This window comes from Drosophila teissieri, chromosome 3R, assembly GCF_016746235.2.
Source record: "Drosophila teissieri strain GT53w chromosome 3R, Prin_Dtei_1.1, whole genome shotgun sequence".
NCBI lineage: Eukaryota > Metazoa > Arthropoda > Insecta > Diptera > Drosophilidae > Drosophila > Drosophila teissieri.
Genome location: NC_053032.1, coordinates 15,912,615 through 15,940,583, shown reverse-complemented (window position 1 = coordinate 15,940,583; position 27,969 = coordinate 15,912,615). Strand labels below are relative to the sequence as shown.

The 27,969-nt window shown below is 48.0% G+C and overlaps 3 protein-coding genes across 3 annotated transcripts; all 3 read right to left on the bottom strand.

Annotated features, from left to right (window-relative positions):
• Nucleotides 1-405: 405 nt before the first annotated feature.
• Nucleotides 406-5,212, bottom strand: LOC122618980 (indole-3-acetaldehyde oxidase). The gene is made up of 6 exons (XM_043795587.1): nt 4,788-5,212; nt 3,919-4,653; nt 3,272-3,505; nt 2,762-3,206; nt 1,667-2,704; nt 406-1,607 (listed from the first exon to the last, which is right to left on the bottom strand). The coding sequence occupies exons 1-6, from the start codon at nt 4,998-5,000 to the stop codon at nt 475-477; spliced, it is 3,798 nt and encodes a 1,265-aa protein (XP_043651522.1). The 5' UTR covers nt 5,001-5,212; the 3' UTR covers nt 406-474.
• A 225-nt stretch (nt 5,213-5,437) lies between these two features.
• LOC122618981 (indole-3-acetaldehyde oxidase) lies at nt 5,438-10,336 on the bottom strand. The gene is made up of 8 exons (XM_043795588.1): nt 10,113-10,336; nt 9,956-10,058; nt 9,374-9,528; nt 8,574-9,308; nt 8,281-8,514; nt 7,132-8,223; nt 6,364-7,072; nt 5,438-6,304 (listed from the first exon to the last, which is right to left on the bottom strand). The coding sequence occupies exons 2-8, from the start codon at nt 9,993-9,995 to the stop codon at nt 5,505-5,507; spliced, it is 3,765 nt and encodes a 1,254-aa protein (XP_043651523.1). The 5' UTR covers nt 9,996-10,058; nt 10,113-10,336; the 3' UTR covers nt 5,438-5,504.
• Nucleotides 10,337-11,078: 742 nt separating this feature from the next.
• LOC122620496 (xanthine dehydrogenase) lies at nt 11,079-15,251 on the bottom strand. Its single transcript, XM_043797982.1, has 7 exons — nt 15,155-15,251; nt 14,942-15,096; nt 14,138-14,878; nt 13,855-14,088; nt 12,703-13,794; nt 11,939-12,647; nt 11,079-11,878 (listed from the first exon to the last, which is right to left on the bottom strand). The coding sequence occupies exons 1-7, from the start codon at nt 15,192-15,194 to the stop codon at nt 11,079-11,081; spliced, it is 3,771 nt and encodes a 1,256-aa protein (XP_043653917.1). The 5' UTR covers nt 15,195-15,251.
• Between the last annotated feature and the right edge of the window lie 12,718 nt (nt 15,252-27,969).

The window sequence follows — 27,969 nt, the reverse complement described above, 5'->3', positions numbered from 1 at the left end:
AAACCCAAAAAGAGATTCTCGCTTGTCCAAGTTCAAGTTCGCCTGCTCCCCGCTCTTAACTACCATGTTCTATACTGCGCTCCCCATTCAGCATTAGATCATCGTGGCACTCTGAAACGTTATCGTCTGCCCGGTTTTCAATGCTCTCCTCTTTCGGAACTGAGAGCTTTATCAGTAATTGGTTTGTTTGGACGCTTTTGTTTTGCTCATATTTCTAAACAAAATGTTGGCGAGAATAATGTTCGGAATAAGGGGAACTGGTATTATAAACAGAGTGAGGCGTCATGAGTCTGAAGCTTTCTTCCAAACACTCATGAACATACATTTGTATGTACACAACTCCCATGGAAATTATACATATAACGAACGAATTCCAAACGACTTCCACACAGTTTAATCCAGTAAGAATATTTTAATAATATGAAAAATGTGTACCAAAGCCCTTTCGAAAAATACCCAAGCCAAATTTTCCATTCATTGCAAGGCGAATGCTTCCACCTGGCTTCCGGAGTTGAGGACGACCGTCTCCGGCGTCGTAGGTGCCCCCAAGCGAACCCACTCCCTCGGAAGACCCGCGTCGCTCCTGGCCGACTGGATAGCGTGCTGCATGGCGAAGAGAGCTCCGACAGCCAGACACAGGGCAGGCTCACCCGTGGCCTTGGACCGCATGAAGCCCACGGGGTTGGGCCTCTTCTGGAGCAACTCGATGCGAAAGTCTATCGGGATGTCCTTGGCTCCTGGTGGGTGGTAGTTCCAGGTGCGGTTCGTCAGGATCTGGCCAGTCTGGCGATCGTAGACCAGATGCTCGGTGAGATAGTATCCCAAGCCCATCACAAAGGCGCCCTCCACTTGACCCACATCGATGTGTGGACTCAGGCTCTCGCCGGCATCCTCTAGGATGTCCACCCGGCGGATCAGATGGTTGCCGGTCAGAATGTCCAGTTCCAGATCGGTGAGACTCAGCCCGAAGATGTTGTAGTTGGGTATATCGCCCAACCGATAGGATTCCGTGGCGACGAGGAAGACGGACTGCAAGTAGGCCGCTTGGAGCACCTGCACCCAGGTGGCCCGAGGGCCAAGTCTCTCCTTCACCGGAGCCAGTCTCTTGTTCAGAGTGTCGCAGGCTTTTCTCACTGCCAGTCCGATCATCTCGCTGGTCATCGAGTTGGCCGTCAGCATGGAGTTGGCTCCGCTGACGGTGTTGCTGGCCTCCACTTTCACCTGATCCAGCGGAACGCCCAGCACGAATGCTGCCACCTGGGCCGCCTTGGTGTTCACTCCTTGGCCAATCTCAATGCCCCCGTGCGAGATCACCACCGACCCGTCCTCGTGGTAGATGGCCACCGTGACGGGATAGTTGAAGGCCACTGTGGTGTTCAGCGGGAAACTCATTAGGGCCAATCCCAGACCTCGTTTGCGCCACCGGTTCTGGGAGTTGAATAGGTTGATCTGGTCCCGCCGCTTGCGGTACTCCGTGGAGGCCAGAAACTTCGGCAGCAGCTGCACCATTTTGTTTCCTGGCTGAAGATTAACCAAACGCACATCGGCAGGATCTAGCTGGCATGTGAAGGCTATGTGCTCCAAAGCGGTTTCCGTCATGGCGATTCCTGTGAATGCGAAGGATAACTGATTACTATTAGCCTTTTTCAAATGGTTTTGGACTCACCCTCTGCAGAGCCCGGAGCTCGACACCAAGTGGAGCTGGGTGCATCCGTTCTGATGGCACTGCCTTGGGTCCTATAGTTCGAGTCAGTCAGGTTGTAAACATTCCTCAGAATTGGCAGGGTCAGGAAGTCAACGACGTTTTCATTCAGATTGCATCCGGCATCCTCATAGTAGTTGTTGCTCAACATGATGATAGATCCATTGGCTCGAGCTCGGAACTCGTAGTCCGATCTGCAGGCCCATCGCTTGCCAAGGGTCTCCATCATGGACTCTATGGTCTGAACAAATCTGGCAGGTCTCCTCAGCTTCGAAGCCACCAAAGCCGTGGCGCAAGCCACTAAGTTGCACCTAGTCACCTTCGCGCCATATGCTCCACCCACTCGTCTAACTTGGAGCTGAATGGAATTCACAGTGACCCCCAACATGTGGGCAATCGCTCCCTGGGTGCAGTCCATCCATTGGGTGGCACAGTACACCTGCAGGATGTTATCCAACGGCACCACGATCGTTGTTTGGGGCTCCATGGTAAAGTGGTATTGTGATTCGAGTTCCAGGATCCCCCTTCCGAGAACATCGCCAGGTGCAAGAGGAGGCATCTTCAGGGGTTCCTCGGGATCCTTGCTCTTGCTCACAATCCGATCGGTTTGCTTCTCCGCCAGCACTTGGTTCATGGTCGTGTAGATCTTCCGCTGATCCCGAGCATACGTGACCACCACCAATGTGGCAGCATAGACAGCCGTATCATGGGTGAGGGCTGCGATGACTCCCAACGGTTGATCAAAGTACTTGACCCGCCCTCCAGCGAAGACCTCGTCAACCTCAGGGGTGAACTGATCCATCAGAACAAAGTTGTTGGAACCTGGAATATCCTTGGCCGAATAGAAGGCCACCACTCCCTTGCACTGGAGGGCAGCGGAAGGATCAATCTGCTCGATGGTGGCACCAACTCGCTTGGCAGTTACAAAGGCACAATGGACGGCGTTCGAGGTGGTCAGTAGGTCGTTCATATACATGGCCTCGCCCGAGCACTGAATGAGTCCTGGAAATCAATGAAATTAATACCGCATATGAAAAAGGGCTTCCTTGATTGATGTACCTTCTAGTTTCTGTACAGGCTGCGTGACCGGATAGTTTTTCTTGATGGTCTCAAAGGACTGGCTTCCCGAGGACAGTGGTCGCTCCAGAAGCAGGCCTCCAGTGCGAAAGCGTTCTCGAACCCGCTCCTTGGGTGCGGTGGCCAGCAAAAACTTGTAGAGCAAGGAGCAGGCTAGCATCTGGCGATATTCCGGGGAGGCTTCCGGTGGCCGCTCCTCAGGCTGCAGGCTAGCTGGAAGTTGCTGGAAGATCTGCGCAACTGTGGCTGGATCGTAGAGATCCCTGCCAGGGAGCAGTTGCTCCAGTTGCTCATCGTGTATGTAATCCGGACGGATGTTGCCGAAACATATGCGAGCGGAGTGGACAATCCTGCGCTGAATATCCTGCCATTCGATGAGAAAGCCTGCATTCACGTATGCATGCACATTCTGTGCTCTGGGCAAGATCTGTTATTTGGAGAGGGAATTCAGTTCACTTAAAATGTATTTAAGGGATATGTATTTCAAGGCACCTTATAAGATCTGAACAGGAATCTGTCCTTTGGATAGGCCTTTAGGATGAAACCACCCAGCACCAGCTTGGAGGTTGTATCGCTGAGATACGAGAGCAGGTTCATCACCCTTTGGGTAGTGGGATTATCGTAGACCAGGACGTGGACATCCAAAGCCTCAAATGTGATGAACACATCGGAGGGAAACTCAAAGTGCTGCTTCTTGATGCTAATGTTGCCCGCCAGTGTGCCGTTCTGTGAAAAATAAATGATTGAATTAATAAAGTTGGAATTAAATACATTTTTTTCAGTGTCTGCAGCAACTCAAATTGATTTACTATCTTTGCTGTGAAAGTAGAATGGGTTTTGAAGCTAAAATGTTCTCTGACTTAGGAGTTGCTTGCTTTTGTTAGGAAACTGGCGATTAACTCAAGGTAATGCTTCTGATTTTGGAGCTAGAGTAGCTCTTTAATGTATGAGAACATTACTTATACAGTGACATAATTAATCGAAAAGTGCACTGGCCTTGAGGTATTTTGTTAGATGAGTGTTGAGATAAATCTCGAAGGAAAGAGCATTCAGTTGTGAAAAGTACTATTATTTTCGCTAATCTTGGTCTTTGCCAAGCGCCAAAACGAGTTTCTGGATTTATGGAGCGCTCTACTCACATTTCGCACCGGCACATTGGCAATCAGGTTGAAGTGCTGCCACAACTGGGCACAATACTCGAATCCGGGCCTCTTGGCAGCCAGCAGGAAAACCTGCATGGCATCCGTGAGAGTGACATTCCCGCCCAGCAGCAGGTGATCCGTCTCAATGCTGTACTGCCTCAGCTCCGGCACCATGTTCACGTCGATGAAGTGTCGGATGTCCCTGGGTCGCCGGTAAACTCCATGGGCGGTGTTCCCGGCCACCAGCATGTAGAGTTCTCCGTTCGCCACCTGACTGAGGGCCGCGAAGAGCTCCGCCAGGGACTTTGGCCAGTACCAGTGACTACCTCCCTGATCCCTTACAGGAGGTCTCGAGCAGCTGCCCTTGCAGGATTGGCCAGTTCGCGGGCAGAGCAGCTCGAAGGAGTCCTCGATGTCCACGCACTCGGGCGGCACCTCAATGTTGCTGTCCACCGCGAAGGACTTCATGGCATCCAGAATGGGTCGATAGCCGGTGCAGCGGCAGAGGTTTCCGCCGAAAGCGTCCTCCACCTGCGACATGCTCACCTGGCCGCGATGTTGCTCCAGCAGTCCGTACATGTTCATCACGAATCCGGGCGAGCAGTAGCCGCACTGGGTGCCATTCAACTGGGCCAGGCGCTTCTGGATGGGATGGTAGCCACTCAGCTGGTTGCCCAGGCCCTCGTCCGTCATGATCTCCGCATCGTCGCAGGTGTTCAGGAGCTTCAGGCACTGTGGAATGGGCGAAGTTAACGCTTCGCTTAATTATATTTCTATTCCAGTAATTACAACTTAACTTTAATTTGCTCGCTGTATTGCTGTATTCAGGTGTGGCGAAAGCCACTCCCCGAAGAGCGACTTCTTACCGAGTTGGCTGCCCGGGACTGAACCTCCTGGGTGACCGGGTGGCGCCTGCGGATGACGCAGACGCAGGAGCCGCAGCCGCCCTCCAGGCACATGTACTTGGTGGCCGTCAGGTGCAGGTGCTCCCGGAGGAAGGCGTTGAGGGTGGTGTCCGGTGCATAGTCAGCCGCCTGCACCTCGTACGGAAAGCCATTCACATTGAACTTGATGCTCATCGCTGCACAGTCGTTGGTCGAATGGAGCTCTCTTCGCCATTCGTTTCTATTTCAAAGCGCTGCTGAAACCTGACTACCCGTTAATTAGGCTAAACGGGTTGGAGCACATTAAAGTGCCATCTGAAGCATACACTGAGCGAAACAGTGCCCGCTGCGCAACTCACCAAGTTTCTGCTGATGCTTTACACTTTATTGAAAGTTTTATAATACAAATTCCACAAAAACTACATTCAATTTGGTTTTGGTTTTTATTATGATAATGTCCAGAATTTCATACACGTTGTTATCGTTTCGTGATAAAATATAATATGAATGGGCCAAACAGAGTTGTGGATGTCACGTTTGAGTGATAATCGCACTAAGCTCTTGCATAAACTCGCAGATTTGCGATGGTAATTGATTATAACAATGCAACCAAAAGCATTCCGAAATAAAAGTATTTTCAAAATATGTATGAAGATATAACAATATTAATGTATAAAGATAATCCCCAAAAGCATACATTTACTTAAGCCTAAAGCTGGCTGCCTCATGTCCCGCATTGACCACCAGAGTTTCCGGAGTGGTGGGAGCACCTAGACGCACCCACTCCCGCGGAAGTCCCGCATCCTGGCGGGCTGAGTCCAGGGCCTGTCGGAGGGCGAAGACCACACTGACAGCCAGACAGCAGGGTGGTTCGCCAGTGGCCTTCGACCTCATGAATCCCGCCCCAGTGGGATTGGGTTTCTGAATCAGCTCAATGCGAAAATCAATGGGAATGTCCTTGGCACCCGGCGGCTTGTAGTTCCAGGTGCGGTTGGTGAGCAGGCGACCTGTTTCGCGATCGTACACCAGCTGCTCACTCATCCAGTAGCCCAGGCACATGACAAAGGCACCCTCAACCTGTCCGATGTCTATGTAGGGACTCAGGCTCTCTCCGGCATCCTCCAGGATGTCCACACGCTTGATCTGATTGTTTCCGGTCAAGACATCCAGCTCTACTTCGGTCAGGGCCAGGCCGTAGACATGATAGTTCTGCATATCGCCCTCCTTGTAGTGATCAGAGGCAATCAGGTTGATTGACTTGCCATAGGCAGCTCCGACTGTCTCAATCCAACTGGCATCCTTCTTCTTCACCGGCTCCAAGCGACTGTTCAAAGTCTCACAGGCCTTGCGAACTGCAAAGCAGAGGCTTTCACTGCCAACTGCTCCTCCGGTGACCATCGAATTGGCTCCATTGATGGTGTCGGAGGACTCCACCTTGATGAAGCTCAAATCGATGCCCAGGGTGAAGGCAGCCACCTGAGCCACCTTGGTGTTCATACCTATAGGAAAATCAATATGTTATCAATGAAATTCAATCTTAAGGGGGCTGATTACTTACCCTGTCCCATTTCGATGCCTCCGTGGGTAACCACAACAGTGCCATCCACATGATAGATGGCCACCGTAGCCGGGTACTGACCAAAATAGAAAATGGGATAGTCCATTACCGCCAGTCCAAGACCTCGTTTCGTCCAGCGATTCTTCGCATTATGGGACTCAATTTCTTGTTTTCGCTGGGCGTATTCCCTGGACTCCAGGAACTGGGGAAGCAGCTCGGATATCTTATTACCCGCCGCAATGTTGGCCAGGCGAACTTCAGCCGGATCTTTCTGGACCTCGAAGGCGACGTGCTCGATGATGTTCTCCATCATGGCAATGCCCTCCACAGATCCCGGGGCACGACACCAAGTGGAACTGGGGGCGTCTGTTAGCACAGCATTTCCGTTGTTTTTGAAGTTATCTCCGGTTAAATCATAGCAATTGGTGGCCGTGAAGGTGGAATGACCCTCAATGGGACTTTCATTGGGACTCCAGCCAGCATCCTCGTAAAAATCATTCGTCAAGCCCACAATCTTGCCATTGGCCTTGATGTGACACTGGTAGTCGGAGCGACAGGCCCACCGCTTGCCATTCACATCCATCATGGACTCCAGGGATTGGACGAAGCGAACGGGACGGTTCAGCTTGTAGGCAACCAGTGAAGCTGCGCAGGCCACCTGATTGCCTCGGGTTATCTTTGATCCATAGCCGCCGCCCAATCTACGAACCTGAATAAAATTAATTAGGATTTAATAAAATGCGTTAATAATGCTGGCATTACACATACCTGTAGCTGAACATCCTTGGCCTTCACCTGCAGCATGTGGGCAATCACTGACTGGGTGTGATCCATCCACTGGGTGGCCGAAAAGATCTTGAGACCATCCTCAAAGGGAATGGCCACAGTTGTCTGCGGCTCCATGGTGAAGTGATACTGCAGACCCATCTCGAAGATGCCCCTCACATCTTTGTCCGGCTGTTCCGAGAACTTGATCTTCTTCGACTTCGATTTCGATACTGGCACTATGCGGGAGGAGTCCGGAGTTGGCGATGCGAATACGTCTCCTAAGCTCGGCAGCAGCTGGAAGTCGGAGCTGGGATTGCTGTAGCTGATCCTGACCAGCTTCGAGGCTCTTTGAGCCTGGTCCGCAGTTAAGGCAACGATTACGCCAGCTGGCTGCTCCGAGTGGCGCACCAAGCCCGAGCAGAAGATCTCCTCCACCTCGAAGCCAAAGCTGGGCTCACAGAAAGTATTCGTGCCGGGAATGTCCTTGGCACTGTAAAAGGCGACCACTCCAGGTTGCTTGAGGGCTTCGGAGGCGTCGATTGCATCAATGGTGGCCCCCACTTTGGTGGCGCCCACGAAAGCGCAGTGCAGCGCATTGGAAGTGGTCAAGACGTCGTTCATGTAGGTGGCCTCTCCTGAGCACTGGATCATGCCCTCGACCTTTTCCACCGCTTGCGTGACGGGATAGTTCTTCGCCTGGGTCTGGAACACCTGCAATCCAGAGGAAAGTGGCCGCTGCAGGATATTTCCTCCGCTTCGGAACTTCTCGCCAACACTCGCTTCGGGTGCGTGTTTCAGGAGGAACTTGTAGAGCAGTCCGCAGGCCAACTTGGAGCGGTAGGCGGGACTGGCATCCGGCAGCACTTCATCCGGCTTAATCAGGTCCGCCAGTCGCGTGAATGTCTGCTCCACCAGATTAGACTCGTAGGGATTCTGTCCCACCAGCAGTTTCTCAATAACTGAGGCATGGGTGAAACCAGGACGGATTCCACCGAAGCAAATTCGAGCTGACTTCACCTTGCTATCGGCTTCCAATTCAAGGAGAAAAGCGGCGTTGACATAGGCATGGGCATTTTGGGCACGAGGCATGATCTGCGGGGGGTTAAAGGTATTAGATAATGTAATTGAAAGTGCACTTCAGTATGGAACCTTATAGGAGTCGTAAATGTATTTATCCTTCGGGTAGGCAGGAAGAACAAAAGCCTTGAGCACCAGCTTCCTATCATTTGCACTTAGATATTCCGAGAGGGTCATTTCCTTCTCCTCAGCAGCGGTTTTCAAAGCTACCACCTTGACATTCAGGGCCTCAAAGGATATGAAGATGTCCGAAGGAAACTCGGGATTTTGTTTCTTAATCGAAATATTGCCAGCCAAAGTGCCAGACTGTAAGAATGAGAAAATAAAGTTATAAATTAAGTTACAATCAAACTAAATCTACTTACGTTTCGCACTGGAACATTGGCGATCAAATCAATGTGGTTCCACAGAGCCTCCAAGTACTCAAATCCCGGTTGTTTCGAAGTAGTGCGAATGATTTCCATGGTCTGGGTGAGGCTGAGATTAGCACCCAGCTTCAATTGCTGTCCCTCATTGCTGTGCTGATGCAGTTCGTCCACTCCGTGCACATCGATGAAGTGCTTGATATCCGTCGATCTTCGGTAGACGCCATGAGCCGTGTTGCCAGCCACCAGCATGAACTCCTCCGAATCCTTCACCTTGTCCAGGGCCTCGACCAGTTCGCCCAGATTCTTGGGCCAGTGCCACTGAACTCCATCGTCGTAGACCAAAGTGGACGGAAGGCAGCTGCCACTGCAGGCTTGTCCGGTTTTTGGGCAGTTCCGGGGCTTAAGATCCTCAATGTCACCGCACTCGGCGGGAATCGCAATGTTGCTGTCCACCGCAAAGGACTTCATGGCATCCAGAATGGGACGATATCCTGTGCAACGGCAGATGTTCCCACCAAAGGAGTTCTCCACCTCCGCCATGCTGACCTTGCCCTCGTTCTGCTCCATCAGCCCGTACATGTTCATCACGAATCCCGGCGAGCAGAAGCCGCACTGGGTGCCATTCATCTTGGCCAGCCGCTTCTGGATGGGATTGTAGCCGGTGCGCTGATTGCCCAATCCCTCGGCGGTCACGATCTCCAGCTGGGCGCAGGTGTTCAGCAGAGTGAGGCACTGAGGAGAGGTAATTCATTAGCGATCGATTGGGTAAGATGCAGTGAGTGTGAGTGTGCTCCAACCGAGTTGACTGCCCAGCTGCGCTTTCCATCGCGCACCACGCAGATGCAGGCGCCACATCCTCCCTCCTGGCACATGAACTTGGTGGCCGTGAGTTGGGCGTGCTCCCGGATGAAGGTGTTCAGGGTGATGTCCGGCGGGAGGTTGGTGAGATTCACTGTCGAGTACAACGCGCGGTGGAGGAGAGTTGAATCATATATTCAAATGCGTATATTTAATTACAAAAACCTGAATGTGAACATCGAACAATGGGTCTCAGATTTGCACTCTAATTTGTTTATTAGATGCTTGTGTATGCAATTCCGATTAACGTTATTCGAGTTTCCAGCCCCTTCATTTTGAGAATGGGAGAAGCTAATGATACAGCTGCTCCGAAGCCTGAGGCGTTGCATCGTTCAAAAGTAAGCAACCTCATTTGGAGATAATTCAAGTATTTTGGGTACTAATGTACATATGTACATACATATGTAAGTTTATAGTTATCTGATAAGTAACGAATACCAAGCACTTCAGTTGGAAGTATTGCTGTGAACTGATTTCTGGCCCACATTCGATGCTCACCTTGATATGTAGCTTAAGCTCACCTGCATAGGGCAACCCATTGATTGAGAACTTCGTAGTCATTCTGATAGTTTTCCAGCAAAAACGGGGTAGCACCAACTTAAATGTCAGCTGCCGAAGTGTTTTCTATAAATAATTCAATTAGCTGTGAATTTCCATTATTTTCCACTTGCTGCTCACCTTTTGCTCCGCTTGCTGCGAGTGTCGCTGTTCGACTGATCAAAACATTGGGTCTCGCGTAGGCTCCTTCGTTTTTTAGATTGCGATTTTCTCGACTGCCGTAAATAATAAACAAACAAAAGTTAGTTTCGACACACTCCGTGAGAGCCAACAACGCTTTGAGTGGCTCGTCGAGCTCGGCGATCGACGTTAATTGCAGATTGTGGACTGGTTGCTTTGGCTCCTCGACTCGACTGCAAAAATCTAAAAATCTAAAAACTGCTGCCGCCGAATTTGCTTGTTGCTGCGCCCCCAATTCGTCGGCAAATTTTCGATGTTTGTAAAAATAGCTGTGGAAAGGGGGCATAGGATCGGCACAAGTACGAACTTATTAGATACCCTGCATTTGGTTTAGAATATTACTTAAATATTACTTTAAACTGTGATTGCATTTTAATATCATATGCGGATAATTGGACTAGGTATGTATTAAATATTTTGCACGCTATTGTGTTATAATGAGTATTCCGAATAGGCAGACTCGCAAATTTGCTTTTATTACGCGACGAGCGCCATAGAAACTATAATAAAGGGGAAAAGCGAATCACGTGTACACTAAAAATAAAAGAGAGTGCCGCGATAAACATGAAGAGAAAATAAGTTAGCCGGCCGGCGAAAAAATATTTACTTTTTTCTCTCGCGTTCGGAACTCGGAGCTTTCAAAACAAATAAATCATTTTGAAAGCTTTGCATGTTAAATAACGCTAAGCGAAAAACTAGAATTTCAAGCTTTGTATGATATAATGCAGTGAAAAAAGTTTTGTTGAATAAAATTAAAATATATTAATAAAGAGCAAAGCAAAATCGTATATAAGTTATAATAGATTTTAATTGGGTATAAATACATATGTAAGTCGTAAAATTTATATTTTTGGATTAAAATATTTGCATATATAATACTCGCATGGATACATGAAATAAATGCCATTACTTCAACTTGAATTCCGAGACTTGGTGTCCGGCATTGAGCAGCAGAGTCTCCGGAGTCGTAGGTGCCCCCAAGCGAAGCCACTCCCGGGGAAGTCCTGCATCCTGGCGTGCTGATTGCAGAGCCTGTTGCAGGGCGAATATCACGCTGACAGCCAAGCAGCAAGGTGGCTCCCCGGTGGCCTTGGAGCCCATGAAACCCGCACTGCTGGGTCGAGGATTGTTGACCAGTTCCACGCGGAAATCGATGGGAATGTCCTTGGCACCCAGCGGCTTGTAGTTCCAGGTGCGGTTGGTCAGGAGGCGCCCATTGTCGCCCTCGTAGATGAGCAGCTCGCTGAGCCAGTAGCCCAGGCCCATGACGAAGGCACCCTCCACCTGGCCGACATCTATCCACGGACTCAGGCTCTCGCCGGCATCCTCCAGGATGTCCACCCGCCTGATCAGAATGTTGCCGGTCAGCACATCCATCTCCACCTCGGAAAGGGCCAGTCCCAGCACCTGGTAGTTCTGCATGTCGCCGGTCTTGTAGTGATCCGAGGCTATGAGACTGATCAACTGGGCATTGGCCGCCTCCACGGTCTCCACCCAGGTGGCCTTGGCCTTCCTCACTGGCTTCAGTCGGGCATTGAGCGTCTCGCAGATCTTTCGGACTGCATAGCAGACACTCTCACTTCCGATGGCGTAGCCGGTGACCATGGAGTTGGCTCCATTGATGGTAGTTGAGGACTCCACTTTCACGTAGCTCAAATCAATTCCCAGGGTATAGGCCGCCACCTGAGCTATCTTCGTATTCATACCTATAAGGATTACAAGTTATAATCACTTAAAATCCAATATTAGGCAGCTCCCTTACTCACCCTGACCCATTTCTATCCCCCCATGGGTAACCACAACGGTGCCATCCACATGGTAGATAGTCACCGTTGCCGGAAACTGACCGATGTAGATGACGGGGAAGTTCATCAAGGAGAGACCCAAGCCTCTTTTTTTCCATCGGTTGTTGGCGTTGAATTCCTCGATCTCCTTCCGCCGGGAGTAGTACTCCCTGGTCTTGAGGAACTCTGGAAGGAGCGTGGCCATCTTACTCTTCTTGCTGATGTTTGCTAGTCGCACTTCGGCTGGGTCTTTCTGGATCTCGAAGGCCACGTGCTCGATGATGTTCTCCATCATAGCGATGCCCTCCACTGATCCAGGGGCACGACACCAAGTGGAACTCGGGGCATCCGTAAGAACTGCATGGCCACTCAGCTTGAAGTTACTATCGGTGAATTCGTAGCAGTTGGCTGCTGTGAACGTGGAGTGTCCTTGCACAGGACTCTCGTTCGTGTTCCAGCCAGCGTCCTCGTAGAAGTCGTTGGACAGCCCGACGATCCTCCCACTGGTCTTCACGTGACACTGATACTCGGAGCGACAGGCCCACCGCTTGCCATTGCAGTCCATCATGGACTCCAGGGATTGGACGAAGCGGACGGGACGATTCAGCTTGTAAGCCGCCAAGGCGGCTGCACAGGCTACCTGGTTTCCCCGGGATATTTTGCAGCCATAGCCACCCCCCAATCTGCGAACCTGCAACGAAATTACTCAAATAATTTAAGCAAAATTATTAAATAATTTGTGTTACCTCTAGTTGCACATCCTTGGCCTTCATCTGCAGGGTATGAGCAATCACTGATTGGGTCTGGTCAATCCATTGGGTAGCCGAGAAGACCTTGAGGCCATCTTCAAAGGGAACAATAATCGTGGTCTGCGGCTCCATGGTGAAGTGATACTGCAGGCCCATCTCGAAGATGCCCCTCACTTCCAAGTCCGGTTTGTCAGAAAACTTGACTTCCTTTAGCTTCGATATGACCAAGGGTATAATGCGAGAAGTATCTGGGGTTTCGGAGGAGAACACATCCTTCAGACTCGGCATCAACTTGAAGTCAGAGCTGGGATTGCTGTAGCTAATCTTGACCAACTTAGTGGCCCTTTGGGCTTGGTCAGCAGTAAGAGCCACGATGACCCCCACTGGCTGTTCTGAGTGGCGCACCAATGCGGAGCAAAAGATCTCCTCGGCCTCGTATCCAAAGCTGGGCTCACAGAAAGTATTCGTTCCGGGAATGTCCTTCGCAGTGTAAAAGGCCACCACGCCTGGATGCTGGAGAGCTTCCGAAGCATCGATCTGATCGATGGTGGCTCCCACCTTTGTGGCGCCCACAAAGGCGCAGTAGACGGAGTTGGAGGTGGTCAGCACATCGTTCATGTAGGTGGCCTCGCCGGAGCACTGGATCATGCCCTCCAGCTTCTGCACGGCCTGTGTTACGGGGTAGGTCTGTTTCTGGGTCGTGAAGAGCTGCAAGCCGGAGGAGAGTGGCCGCTGGAGCAGCTCACCGCCGCTCTTGAACTTTCCACTGACCTCCGCATCGGGGGCGTGTTTCAGGAGGAACTTGTAGAGCAGTCCGCAGGCCAACTTGGAACGGTAGGCGGGGCTGGCATCGGGAAGAACTTCATCCGGCTTGACCAGATCCTCCAGCTTGCTGAATGTTTCTTCCACCAAGTTGGATTCGTAGGGACTGTGACCCACCATCAACTGTTCGATATCTGTGGCATGAGTGAAGTCCGGTCGAATTCCACCAAAGCAGATACGGGCGGATTTCACCTTGGAGCTGCCATCCAATTCCAGAAGAAATGCTGCATTGACATAAGCATGGGCATTTTGAGCACGTGGCATGATCTAAAGGTAAGTGAGTAGTTTACAAAATGTAGGTGCTTTACATTGGCCAACTAGTGTTACCTTGAAGGAGTCGTAAATATACTTCTCCTTGGGGTAGCTGGGCAGAATAAAAGCCTTGAGCAACATTTTTCTGTCCTGATCACCCAAAAATTCCTCCAACGTCATTTCTTGTTCGTCATCGATGCCTTTCATGGCTATCACCCTGACATCCAGAGCCTCGAAGGATATAAATATGTCTGATGGAAACTCGGGATGTTCCTTTTTGGTACAGATATTGCCTGCCAAAGTACCCGACTGAAACCTAAAGTATTAAACAGGCTTACCAAAAGATCACTTTACTCACATTTCGAACGGGAACATTGGCAATCAGGTCGATGTGGTGCCACAGGACCTCGAGGTACTCGAATCCTGATTGCTTGGCAGTACTTCGTATTATTTCCATGGTTTCAGTCAGGCTGAGACTAGCCCCCAATGTAAGTTTTTCTTTATCTGAGCTGTACTGATGTAAGTCCTCCACTCCATTCACATCAATGAAGTGCTTTATGTCGGGGGATCTCCTATAAACGCCATGAGCCGTATTACCTCCTACCAGCATGAATTCATCCGAGTTCCCTACATTTTCCAGGGCCTCGAAAAGTTCCGCCAGGCTGCCTGGCCAGTACCACTGGGATCCATCCTGGAAGATTAGTTTGGATTGCCGACATGTACGCTTGCATGCTTTTCCCGTCCGTGGACAGTTTCGAGCCCTCAGGTTGAGATCCTCGATATCAAGGCTCTCTTGGGAAACGTCAATAGTGCTGTCCACCGCAAAGGACTTCATGGCATCCAGAATGGGACGATATCCAGTGCAGCGGCAAATGTTTCCACCAAAGGAGTTCTCCACCTCCTCCATGGTCACTCTGCCGCCATGCTGCTCCATCAGCCCGTACATGTTCATCACGAATCCCGGCGAGCAGAAGCCGCACTGGGTGCCGTTCATCTTGGCCAGCCGCTTCTGAATCGGATGGTAGCCACTTTGATGGTTGCCCAGTCCCTCGCAGGTAATGATCTCCAGCTGGGCACAGGTATTCAGCAGCTTGAGGCACTGAAAATCGATGGGAGAGGTGCGTAGTTAGAGCTGGGGTGATCTGGCTGCCCTTTGACCCACCGAGTTCACTGTCCAGGTGCTCTTCCCATCGCTCACTGCGCAAACACAGGCTCCACATCCTCCCTCCAGGCACATGAACTTCGTGGCCGTCAGCTGGGCGTGCTCCCGGATGAAGGTGTTCAGGGTGATGTCCGGTGGGAGGTCGGTGAGGTTAACTGGCACAGAGAGGGCTTTATTGGTAGGAAAGATCGTATGCCTAGTGTGGTTTCTTACCCGTGTACGGCTGCCCATTAATGGTGAAGGTGGTCGACATTTCACTTTAATTTATATGTTAGTTATTCAATAAACTCTCCGTTTTGGTCGCTATAACCAGCTGCAGTAACGATCTCCGCTCAACTGGCGCTTTCTGGCTTAAAACCTCCTTTTATTGCATTTCACCATTTGTGCACTAATTTAATATTTGCCTTTGTCAGCCGCTAAATAAAGAGTAATTTACTAAAAAACTATGAATGGCATATTCCCGCTTTAGTGATTTCATTCATCTAAATGTTGACATTTTCCGCTTTTGTTGAGTTGCATTTTCCATTATTGATATACCGATTAGCAGAGGTAACTAATTCCATTAGAAATGCAATGCTTTGTGTTTAAACGGATTTCATTTGTGGCTACATTCAAATGCAGTTTTTCAGTTGCCAACTCATCATTAGTCACTTTTTATCATGCACTTTTTAGCCCCAACAAGGCTTAATGTTTTTCGTTATTGGCTCCTTTATCGCCATTCGGGTTTTGTATCTTGACGCGACTTAATTAATTAAATACATGTTCCCTCCTCGTTGTTTCTTTGATTAACCGTTTCCATAAAAAAGGGAAAAATAAGCCGAATAAAACTGTCAACTCATTGGTAAATCATTTGTCAAAATATAAATCGATGTTTCCCTTTTCCCTTCGAGGAACGAGGTTGGACGGGTCAGCCACCAAAAAATGTTACATAATCATGCACAAAACATGCAGAACAAGAACCAATGGCGATCCAACAACAAAGCAGCCGTTCCGCCTTTGCACCTTATCGATATTCAAGAATCGTTCTCCAAACACAAAATAATAATCAAAGCCGAACAGAAATGAGGGGAAAATGATGAGGAGGCCTCAAACAAGTAAAATTAAAATATGAATAACGCAATCTCTTCTCACATGGCTAAGCATTTTGGTTACTCCAATCGAAGGAAACGGAGGAGTCAGAGGAATCGCTGGAATCGGTGGAATCGGTTGAATCGGAGGCAACCCGCTGTCAAACAGGTAAGCAGAGGGTTAAGTCGCCGGGGTTCGGAGAAGGGGTTCTTCTTGTGGAGACCCCGACACTGACCCAGCCGCTCCTTGTTGTTGCCGTTGTTGTTGTGGGGGAGTGTCCATTGTTGTTTCTCCTTTTTGTTTTTTTGGAGCTGTCATGCATAATAAAATTCCAATATATTCGAGCGTACGCCTTCGCCCTGTCTTCGTTCTCGATTGCGGATCCTTATCAAACAAGAAAAGTGACGTGAGCACCTCCATCTTCCCCACCTCCGACTTCAGAACTTCAGGCCCATTCGCAGCTTCATATTCGGATTCGGAGCCCGACCCAAAAGATGATGCGGAGAGAGACCTGGTCACCAGTCGAGACATCCCCACACCCTGGCCAAGTGTTGGGCTTTATTGGCCAACGGCCATTTGATGCTCAGCAGTGCGGCTCGCATGATGACACTGACCCACTGATAGTCGGCCAGGCCAAAACCGGGGCCAAAACCAGGGCCACAAGCCCAGGCCGGGCCAGGCCAAGCCCAGGTCAGGAAGGCAAGGTGAGACGCCTCCCGGCTCAGCCCATAAATATGCCAGCTCGAGATGTTCGCTCGCCTCGGGGCCTTGAGATGGCAAAGTTTCTGGGGAAACTTTTCGCACAGAGATAGTGATAGTGAAAGAAAAAGTGAACAGATGAAGTCCAAACTTGTGCAACTCTACTCTGTCCATCATACAATTTGGGGATTCCCAAGGGTGGAACCTGTAACATATCCTGAAATTGTGGTCTAGTTCGGTATATAGAGGTATAGAGGCTTCCTTACTTTTAAATCTATTTCAGTCAGTCTGTGACTAGCACCTGATATTTTTTCTTGCAAAGTCCAAGACATTTCTGTAACGTTAGTTTGTCATCAACCCTATTCCAATGAGATCGGGAAACCAACCAACCAGCATTATTATGTTAAAGCGAGAAAAGCCGGGCGACGGAAATAAATGGGTAACCCTCCTTGGTGACACTGCTAACCCTTTGTCACTTCCATTGACAGTTCAATAATGCGTCATTTGGTGTGTGTCAGGGCTGTGGAGATGGGACTCACGAGTTCCCCTCTCGAAGCAGTCAAAGGGGATGGAGGGGACCATCGGCTGTCACATCAAACTGGACAAGAGGGGACAGGAAACTGCCAGCAGGTATCAGGAATCCTCCTTCGGAAGGGTAGGGTAAAGCCTGGTTTATTGGGGAGCTTAGAACGAAATGGGTGCAGTTTAAGTGCCACTTATATGAAAGTAATTTGTTCTTACTTTATGACCAAACACTATGAAGTATATGACTTTGGATAAGTACAGATCTCCCTTTTCTTAGTTTCTTAATCTTTGAAAGATCCCAATGTTCCTATATTCCTTTGTTAATCGCGTATGTAAGAGCATTCAAGTTCCCGCGTCATCTCAACCAACTTGGCCATCTCCTTGGCTTCACTGGCTTGTCGGGACTTGGACTGGGTCCTTCTCCTGGCGAGTCTCTTGTCGCCGTCGGATGTCACATTAAATTCGCATTATTTGCTTGAAATAATTTCGCGTTTATCGTCTTGGGCCAGCTTCCTCGTCCGGGTGGCCCATGTGGCACGAGGGCTAGGGAGATGCAGGACTTTAATGACTTGTGCTGCATTGAATGGCAACTTCTTTATGGGGCGTGTGATAAATGACTGCACACGGAGGAGCATTGTGTGGCCGAAATGCCATTTAATTGATTCATCAGCGCTTCATTATTGATTAGCAGTTGTTTTGGCTTCGGGTTACCTTTCGATGGAGCCACCCAGGTGCAAATGGGATCGGTTTGTGAGCGAAAACGGGTTGGGTCAACGTGCACCTGCCGAGCCTCCCCCACAACTCAGCCAAAAACTGTCGTCGGACTCATTTGTGGCAGACAAATGGAAACTGAAACACTACTCAACATTTATATTTTACGAGTTCAGCGGAAAACTAATAAAAACTCTTTGAACGGAACCCCCGTCTCCTCTACGGGCGACAAATAAACAAATAACGAATTTTATATTTAAGTGAAATGAGCTTTGCAGCCAACAAAGCAGACAGCGGAAACCTAATTGAAAGAAGCCACGCAAATTGAGTTAACCAAGCGGAAAACCAGGCCATTAAATTTCAGCTCCGCGGAAGTGGGAGTGGGAGTGGGAGTTGGTCGGGTCCATAGACATGGACATGGTTATGGTTATGGAATCGGACCTGGAGTAGAGGGAACTCCACTTCAGCCGCTCCGCTCCGTTTCGATTCGATTGGATTCGTTACAATTCCATTCGATTTATGGCATTCGCAATTGTGTGGCAATTTAATAGCAATTTGCTGCTGAACCCGAAAATTGACGAAACTTTGATGAAATGCAATTGGAAACTTGTCACGGCTCCACTGACTCGATGGACTTCCGTCCGAATCGTAACAATGGCAACGGCAATCACACAAACAACGAACAATATCGATCAGAAATCGAAAGTTGAGTGGGCTCGCTTTAATGGCCAAGACAGATGACAACTATCTCAATCAGGAGTTCGTATTTTTCATATGATACCAGATACCAGAGGGTTAAACCAGCAGAAATGAGTGTCTTATATCGTTTTAGGCATCCACTTAAGATAAGAAGAGCGTGTATTTTAATTCCTTTTTTAATATAGTTGTTCGCCGTTATCTCGCTAATTTTCGGCTCCTATTTGATTTGTCTTTTTCGTCTGGGCCTACACGAATATTCCTTTTTGCACAACTCGGCAACTTGGCAACTTGGCAAGGCGCCTACCTAGCAGATAAAATGCCAGATATCTCAGCCGACGACGAACAGAAAACATTAAGATACAAAGATAATATAAACAAGACGGGGAATAATCGAGTGTATTCTAGTCGAAGTCGATATTCTCTTAAATTAAGATTGCTCAGGATAATAAAAGACCCATGTTTTTATCGCGATATTGAAATATATTAAGTTGATTGGGTTGCAAACATGACGTCGCAGGACTGCGGTGTAATATCATTGCTCATTAAATCGACATAAATTTCTCATTGAATCTAACGTAATGTAAGGGCACATTAATTTGGATAAAAGGATGTGCCGTGAGTTTCTTTTTTGGCCTATTATTATTTAATAAGCAATTCTGGCTATGCGTGACGTTCGTTTAACCTCTGGTTAGGGTATCAGCTGAATGGGACAGAGACGCACATACAAAGTAGGCGCGATAAATTATTAAGTGACTGTGACGGGATGACTCTCATCCCAGCGGCTCAGCTTCCCTGCCCCATCTCGGATCCTCCTGGAAGTCGTCCTCCTGTGGTGTGGAGTTTGTCACCCGAACAAGCTGGCCTTATCTTCGGATGACGGGCGTTATTCTGTTTGGCTTTATTTCATTTACTTTGGGATGTACCAGTCCACTGCCTTTCTTTCGGCCTGGTTAACTGTGGGAGCCAACAACTTAATTTGTGATTTATTTTTCGCCGTTGTTTTTCTGCGAGGAATAGTTGCGAGATTTATGCTGCCCGCTGTGGAGTTGCTTAAATTATAAAATGAGAAAAAATTAACCGACGTGATAATAAATCAATTTCCTGCCTACACACTACATTATACAGTTAATAATAAGCCGGCATGGACTAGGCCCACGTCTGTGGAGTTGGCTCTTGGTCTGGGTTTGGACTGCGTTCCAGTCACCAGTCTGCGAACTGGTCCACGATCCTCCCCTGCCTCTTCCACTCTTCCACTCAGCCAGTCGCAGTCTGCTCTTTATCTCGCAAATCCATTTGCATCTCATCAAGTTGTGGCTTAACACTCAGCTCGAGTCGCTCGAATCGCTCGATGGGCCTGACTGGCGATTCACATTCGCATTCGCATTCGGCGGATTGCGTGTCTTCGCCAATTTGTTGGGAGATTAAACAAATTTACTGCCAACGGCCACGCAGTTTGTGCCCATATACGCGACCTACAGGTGGGGATCCTCTACTCTTGTCTGGATGTCATAGAGCTCGTTAGCAGTTTTATAGCATTTATCCCAGATATATGGTATATATGTTCTTTGGAGTTAGTCAATGCTTGTAAAATCGCGAAATTACTTCTGAATGCTATCTATCATTTATATATATACATCAGATTTAACAAGAAGAGAGTGAATAAAGACTTGAAAACACAATTAGCCGGGTTAAACTTGGTCAAGATTAAAATTTAATCCCTATTCTAAATATGCCCGAGGCTTGGAAAAAAGTATAAATGAATCCACTAACCATGTAATGGAGTTTCATTCTTAAAGAGATCTCGTCCCCACCTTTTGGCCCAAAGGGCGGCCCGCATCTTAGCCGCTTTAGGCACACGTCGCTCGTCCTTTTTTAATTAAAAACTTGCAGACTGCTTAATTTTGTTTACCCAAATCCCGGGACAACAATGAAACTTTTTACAACTGCCTAAGAGGGACTCCAGATCTCCGGCAAATCCTTTCGCGAGAGCCCCGAGTGAGCCTTTCAATTTGAGCCAGGTAACGAGCAGCGGAGTGCCAGGACGAGTGCCAGGACGAGTGCCAGGACGAGTGCCAGGACGAGTGCCAGGACGAGTGCCACAGGATAGAATGAGTTTTTACAGTTTCCAGCAGCGTTTTTGGAGTTTCGGCGTCTCCTCGACGTTTCCGAAACTACTTACGATGCCTTGAACTTCATTTCCCGGCCAGGACCTTTTCTGGCCTTTGGCCATAAATCATTGCCGCAAAGAAGGCAGCAACAGAAAAAAAAGGGAAATCCGAGGAAACGGGGTAAATAAAAAGGTAGAGGCGGAATTTTTATATGAAAAGCTCAGGGCGAGCAACAAGTTTGAGTTTGTTTTCATCTTTGTGGGCGAAAATAATACAAGGCGCGCCTTTGGCTGCTTTATTATTAACCAAGGTAAATAGCAAAAGGGCTAACGTACAAAAAGGTAGCTGCCAAGGACTCTGGACCGTTCGAGTGTCCTTCCTCGCTGGATATTAATGAGTTTTGGCGTTGAAATTAATTGCATTCTGGAACTTTGGGCAGATTTCCATTTCAATGTCGACGGAGAGTTGGGTAAAAAGCGGGTGGAGTGGGTGGCAATCCTCACCTCCTCACCTGCCGAGCCTTATCAAAAATAGAAGTCACAACAGCTAAGGAGTGGCCAAAAGGACGATAGTTTGTTCTGGAACCCTTTACCTCCTTTTCCTCCGTTTTCGGCTGACTCTGCAGGCGGTCCAAATATTAAAATTTACTTTATGCAAAAGTGAAAAATAAATGCGTCAGTCTTAGATTTGATGTCCTTTCAGTTGGTCGACCTTTGTCAAGTCCACAAAACAGGACTTTTGCTTTAGCCTAATGAGCTGCCTTACCTTATAAGGACATGGTTTTCTCAAAGAGATGCAGGAAAAGTTTTCAGTTTCCCAGAATACGTAACAATTGCTCAAGCTATACTAATGAAAAATTATGACTTTCTTGCCTGACCAATGCTTTAAATCTACTTAAAAGATTACTGCTTAAAGGAATGTGCTGCTGTGATATGGAACTGTGCGTTTTGCAAATATCCTGCCTCGGCACTTCAGACGCTTATTCAGAACTGGTATTTAACTCTTCCACCCACTGTAATAAAGTGGTAAGAATTTTCCAAAAATTTCCAGCGCCCCGCCCGTGCAATTTAAGTACTCTATTGTAATTCCTTCCACCCGCCCAGCCTTCGCATCCTTGTTTATCATTTATGCTATATGCCTATGCCAAACTTAATGAAAGGGCCGGCTGAAACGTGTAAAGTGCTTTTGGTGTCTGCCGATGGACCCACAAGCATTATAATGAAATGGCCCCATGTTAGGGATAACAAGTATGAAATGGGCGGCATTTGCTGGCTAGCCCAGCGTGATGTGATGGGAGGATATACCACGGCGTGGAAAAGGACTCCCCTTCCTGCCCTTCCTGCTTCCACTGCCGATTATTCTCTGTTTCTCTCTGGTCATCAGCATAATTTAAATGCTTTTTAATTTCGGGCAGCTAAAGTGCAACAACAGCAACATTTGACAGCGGGGTAACCCGGGACAACATCCCCAAAATCCTCGACATCCCCGACATCGCCGGGCTTTTGGGCCCCAGTCTCCATTAGAGCATTATGGTTTGCAACTAGGCCGTGGGTTTTAAGTGGACTTTTGATGCTGTCGCGTTTCTCATTACAAAAGCTGAATCAATATTAAATTTATTTTAACAACGGACACGTACAACATTTTCGCCGGTGGAGTGGGGTTTGTGCGGGGGTCTGTTTGTTGTGGTTGTTTGCATCATAATTTTCGGTGGAGGGTGGGGGCTAAAACAAGGATCCCTCAATAAACAATTGTCTGCGGGCTTGTCGGCATTCCGCAATTATTAGCTAAAATTCAGGGATATGTAACATGGATGGCCAATAGAGCTGAAGGTTCGGCATTAGTGCTGAGTTCTAGAACTGGGGGAACTCTGAAAAACTAAGGATTATTAAGAATTATATTAGTATTTGATCGTAGAATTAAGTATCGGTAGTAGTACAATGAGATGTAAGTTCGGCATTAGTGCTGAGTTCTAGAACTAGGGTTCCATACATCCAATGCGCTGTAGAACTCTGGAAAAACTAAGTTTTATTAAGAATTATATTAGTATTTGATCATAGATCCGGTAGTAGTAGTACAATGAGATGTAAGTTCTATATGCTGTTTAAAATGGTAAGGAATGCTAGTTCTATATATATCGAGAGTATTCCCACAGTCCATCTACTCACCGAACTAGTTCCCAGTAATTTAGTACAAATCTGGCCATCAGGTAAATGGACCTGCTGCCATATCTCAGCTTTCCCCCTTGCCACACCCCCGCTCCCCCCGTCGACCATGGCAATACTTACCCTAATGCTTGCATATAAATTGGCTCACGTTTCCTTGGCTTTGAGGATTATTACACTTAAATTAGCAACTTGGGAGCTCAGCGCGTGCAATTCGAAGCAGGAGGAGTTGCTGGCAGGTGGTGGGTGGTGGGTGGTGGAGCGGGAGGTTATATTGCATAAAACATGCGTTTCGGGGTTGCTCGACCATCCCGAGATGCTTACGTGCCTCAGCTACGATACTCCCCATTCCCATTCCCACTTCCAGTCCCATTCCTATTCCTATTCCCATTGCCGTCAAGTATCCGCCCCGTGTATCGTATCTGTGGCTGTGAGTTGGTCCTTTTCCCCTCGGAAAATCTGACAAAATCAAATTGTTGCCATTTTTACGCATTTCATTTAATTTGAAGAACGTCCGGGCGGTCGAAACACCTGTGGGACCGGGACCCAGGAATCCCCTGAATTGAGGATGCCCGTTCCTGGGTGTGGGCCACTTTAAGTGCCACATTTGACGTTTTATGGGGGAAAATTATGGTGGGCCGGAAAATGAAATGTGTGTGCTCATGTAATGAGAAAGTTGTTGTGCTTTTGTTTAGCTTAAATTAGCTCGAGTGATGAGTTTTCTTTTCTACGCTTCTACGCTTCTACTTTCTACTTTCCACTTTGTTTTATGAGCTTTAGAAATTGGAATGGACGCGGGGTGTAAAAATATATAGATAAACTCAAACTCTTTTATCACCAACTTCATTTACCGACCACTGTTGCCGACATTCAAACAGAGAGAATGATTCGAGCTTCATTTGCTTACATTAATTGAAGTTTTTTGGTATTTGCTCAGGAGGACCCGGGCATCCAAAGCCAGGACAAAGGAGCACTTTGATGTCACTTCCCCGATGGCTTTCGGTTTTAATTAATTCTATTTTCTCCCAGATGCAACTAGTCGAGTATCTTTGGCTTGTACTGGATTTTACATTAATCTAGCCATTGGGTTTTGCCATCAAACGATTTTTAATTCCATTTGCCCCCCTGCTCCTCCAATTTCAGGGGCATGGAGAAGTGGAATGCCGGTTGTAACAAAGACATTGTTAGCGGTGATCCAGCGACGACTTTTGTGGTCAATAATGAGAAATTCCTTTGGCTGCGCTTTGTAATCATCGAACGGAAAGCGAACGGAGGCGAAAGAGTCGGGACCGGAAAAATCCGTGGCAAAAACAAAGGAATGTATTTGCAGTCGATTCAATTAAGTAATGGCAACGGCCACACAAAAAGTGCGGTTAGGTGAGGAGATACTAGCACATCCTTTACTCTATTTGTTGTGTACCGAATAATTTGAATTCCTGACATTGCCTTCCGCTTCCTTCTGGGCCAACATACTATACGCGTTTGTTGTGCTCCTGACATTTAAGCAGCCCCTGCACGAAGCAGAAAACCCCGAAAATCCTAAGACACAGAGGTTGTCAGGAGGTCCCTAGAGTGCCATGGAGTTGAGAGTTGAGAACACAAACACTCCTGGCTCCTGCAGCCCGGGCTTTTTCCGAGCACTGTCTTGCCAGGAGTTTTCTTTGTCTTTCGCTCGAGTTTTTGTTTTGACGCTTGCTTGAATGTCAGTTACATGTGCATAAAGTTATAAGCCGAGTCCACTTCAACGGCATGAATATGCAAGTCAGGAAGACGTGGCCATGGCGAGTGCGGTTGTCTGGGGATCCGGGGATCCGGGTATACGTGGATTTGCGGAGCATCCTGAAATATTATTTGGAATATAAATGGCATTAACCGGGCTAAAATGCTGATATGGGCTAGAAGCTAAAATTGAAAATTTAGTTGCACCTCAAAGTATTCAACTCTTACATGGTCTTAGGATGGTATAATGCTGCTGTATTTTGGCCAAAACAAGTGTGTGCTAATTAATATTTGAGATACATTTTACTTAGTTATGGATAAGTTGCAATATATATAAGCACTTAAGCAGCTTACCAAACTTTCAGGTGGATTTATGAAGAAGTCCCAATATTTACTTTACATTTTCTCAAATTCAAGTACTGTAAAAACTTGAATGGAATTGATCCCTAATCGGTTGTACTTCCGCTCCACCTATCTGAGCCCCAAAAACTGCCTACCTAATTAGCTTTACAAGCGTTTATCCCTGGGCTTACTTTGTCTGCAAATTCACCTGGAATTTGTGCCAGAAACTCTCAACTTTCTTCATCAGCGATTTGCCACCTAATTGTTTGGACAATTAAATCATTAAAATGTTCAATGAGGAAACAAGTTCTTTTGTCTCCCGACTGCGGCGGCCTGCCACTTTCATCAATTATTTGCTGGGGACTTTGGGCTGGAGAAATGGGGCTTTGCGGGAAATTCCTTGTTTGTCCGCAAACTTTTAATCAAATTAAGTCGCAGGCAAAGCCGGAAATGTAGCTGACACAAAGGTGGACATGTGGCCGGAACAGTGGGGAGAGACTTGGAGGCAAACTTGGCCTGTCAACTGGCGGCGATTGCCGGCGACAAGTGGCGCTGGGGGGCAGTCCCCGAAAGCCGCACAAATGCTCAATTAATAGGAGTTCGTCGACTTAATGAATCGGCGGAGGAATGCGTGCAGGAGCAAGGACAAGGACCCAGGATCATGTGGCTTAGGCTGGTGCTCCTGCTGCTTCTGCTGCTCCTGCTCCTGCTCCTGATGCCCACCAGCTCGTCTTTGGCGCTTTGGTTCTTTGGCTAATTGAATCAAAGCAATGTCCTGGCACACGCGTCGGCTTAATTGCAAAATTGGAAAGCATACTTTTGGGCGTGCCAGCGGCTGTCAAAGACATTCAATACGGCCCACTTTGTTTGCCGCCTCCTTTATTTTCCTCTGCTGTAAAGTGGACAAGCGGCCAGGCTGGTGGAACACAACCCTTTTGGCCCCCTTAAGTGCTGAACGGTAAAAACAATTAATATTATGACCTGCAGGCACATTATCTACCCGCTGCTTCACGCCGCTCCCCCACGAACATCCTTCCCTCGGCGCTTCGTCCTGTGTGTTTGTCTATCGCCTGTCACTGACATCCCGGCGAAAAGGGCGAAACGCTGGGCCACCAATGAAAGGAGGGGGAAGAGAGGGGGGAAGAGTTGTGAGTTGGGATTTCCCGGCTTGCCTTTTAAATGCTGGCTGTGTCCTGCTGACTGGCTGGTATCCTTGCTGCTGCTGCTTCTGCTTCTCCTCCTCCTGCTGCTGCTGCTGCTGCTCCTGCTATTTGTTGGTTTAGAATCTCCTTAATTATGCACTTGTTTACTTAACACTAAAATGCGCTTAAAGGGTTCCTGGGGAAATAGACTGGAAACAAGAGGACGGCTAAATAGTTGGGCACCTGCCGGCAAAGTTGCTTGTATTTCCATGGAGCCCTGCGTAGATTGTGTTCACCATAGATTATCAAAAAATCCTTCTAAATGGGGGTCAGGGTAGTTCAAAAATGATTTTGAGTAACTAAAGTCAGTGAAGGTAAATCGGAAAAATTCTTCATTCAATGTGAATGAACAGAGTACACAAAATTGGTGGATTTATGCCAAGGGATAGCTCTTTTGAAACATACATACCTTCTTGATAAAGCCATTTTGTTCATGTACACTTTTGAAAGTGAACTCTCGCATTTAATTCAATTTCAAGGCATTTTTAAACTAATTGGTAAGGAGCCGTGCTATCGTATAAGCTGATACCCCTTTGTCTTGGGCCAACTTTCTGAAGTGGCACAGAGTTTCCAACTGTGTTAACATGCTGGCAACGCAACTGCTGCCGCTTGAAGTGCATTCAAATTCCATTATGCTCACACCTTCCAAGGAATCACTCGAGAAGAGATCCCCGACAAACTTGAATTGTTTGAGTGCCCGGGGCAGCGGTTCACATTTCGAGTGAATCCTCCACTGCTCTCCTCCCAGCTCCAGAATTTCCAGAATTTCCATACTCACTGTGCTGGCTGCAAATAATTGCATTTGCTGGCAGGACCTCAGTTGCCGACGCCGCTCTTCTTGCAACGCAATTTCCTTAACAAGTTGCTGGCGAAACTTTCGGGGGCTACTTTGAAAAGCCAGCCGAGGAGTTAGGCGGGATGCGCCGACAATTGCGGAGCTTTGGCCATATGATATCAATTAAAAATTTGTCTAATTAAATTGGAAACTTGTACGGGTAGTAACGATGCCCCTGGCCAGCCGAGCCAGCCGAGCCCGCCGAGCCACTTGAACCCTGAACCCCAAATAGCCGGCAGATGCGGAAAGTGCCGGAACAAAAGCATCACCCACTCGACGCTAAATGAACGTGAAGATGACTCCTTCTGCTTTCTTCTGGGCAAATGGCAGCTCCTTCACCTAACACTGAATGCCAATTTGTAGTAAATTTCCAGACGACCACGCCCCTCAAATGTCAATAAATGCCGAGAGATATTTGACTACCATCGGCTGGCGAGTGCACTTCTTGAGGTCGAAAGAACACTTTTCCGAAGCACTCTTATGTAAAAAGGGAGGAGTAGTTATTACACAAAAAGAAATCTGGGATAATTATATTATATATTATAACCAGATCATAGAATTATTACCTAAACCCACAAGTATGAATATCAAAACTAACATAGTTTCCAGTTCAGTAAAATGGTATTTATCGCGGCCCCATTTATTCGCTCAGTGTACGGTCTGCCCTGTCGACCTCTGCCTAATTGCTCGCTGCACTTTTTGGATTGCCGCTGCCTGGTTTTGGATGGAACAAGTTCAGCTGGGGAAACCAAAGTCCATCCAGACACTCCATTGGAAGAAGCTGTTGATTTTTACTGCCAAACGAACACACACTCCCATATTAAAAGTTGCTAAATGGTCGTCGTTGGCTGGGGGACAATGGAGTGTGCCTGGGGGTACAGTGAAGCACCCGAGGTCCACAGTGGGCACAGTGAAGCACATGGGCACAGGGCGAAGTCAAGTCGAGTGATTGTCGGTT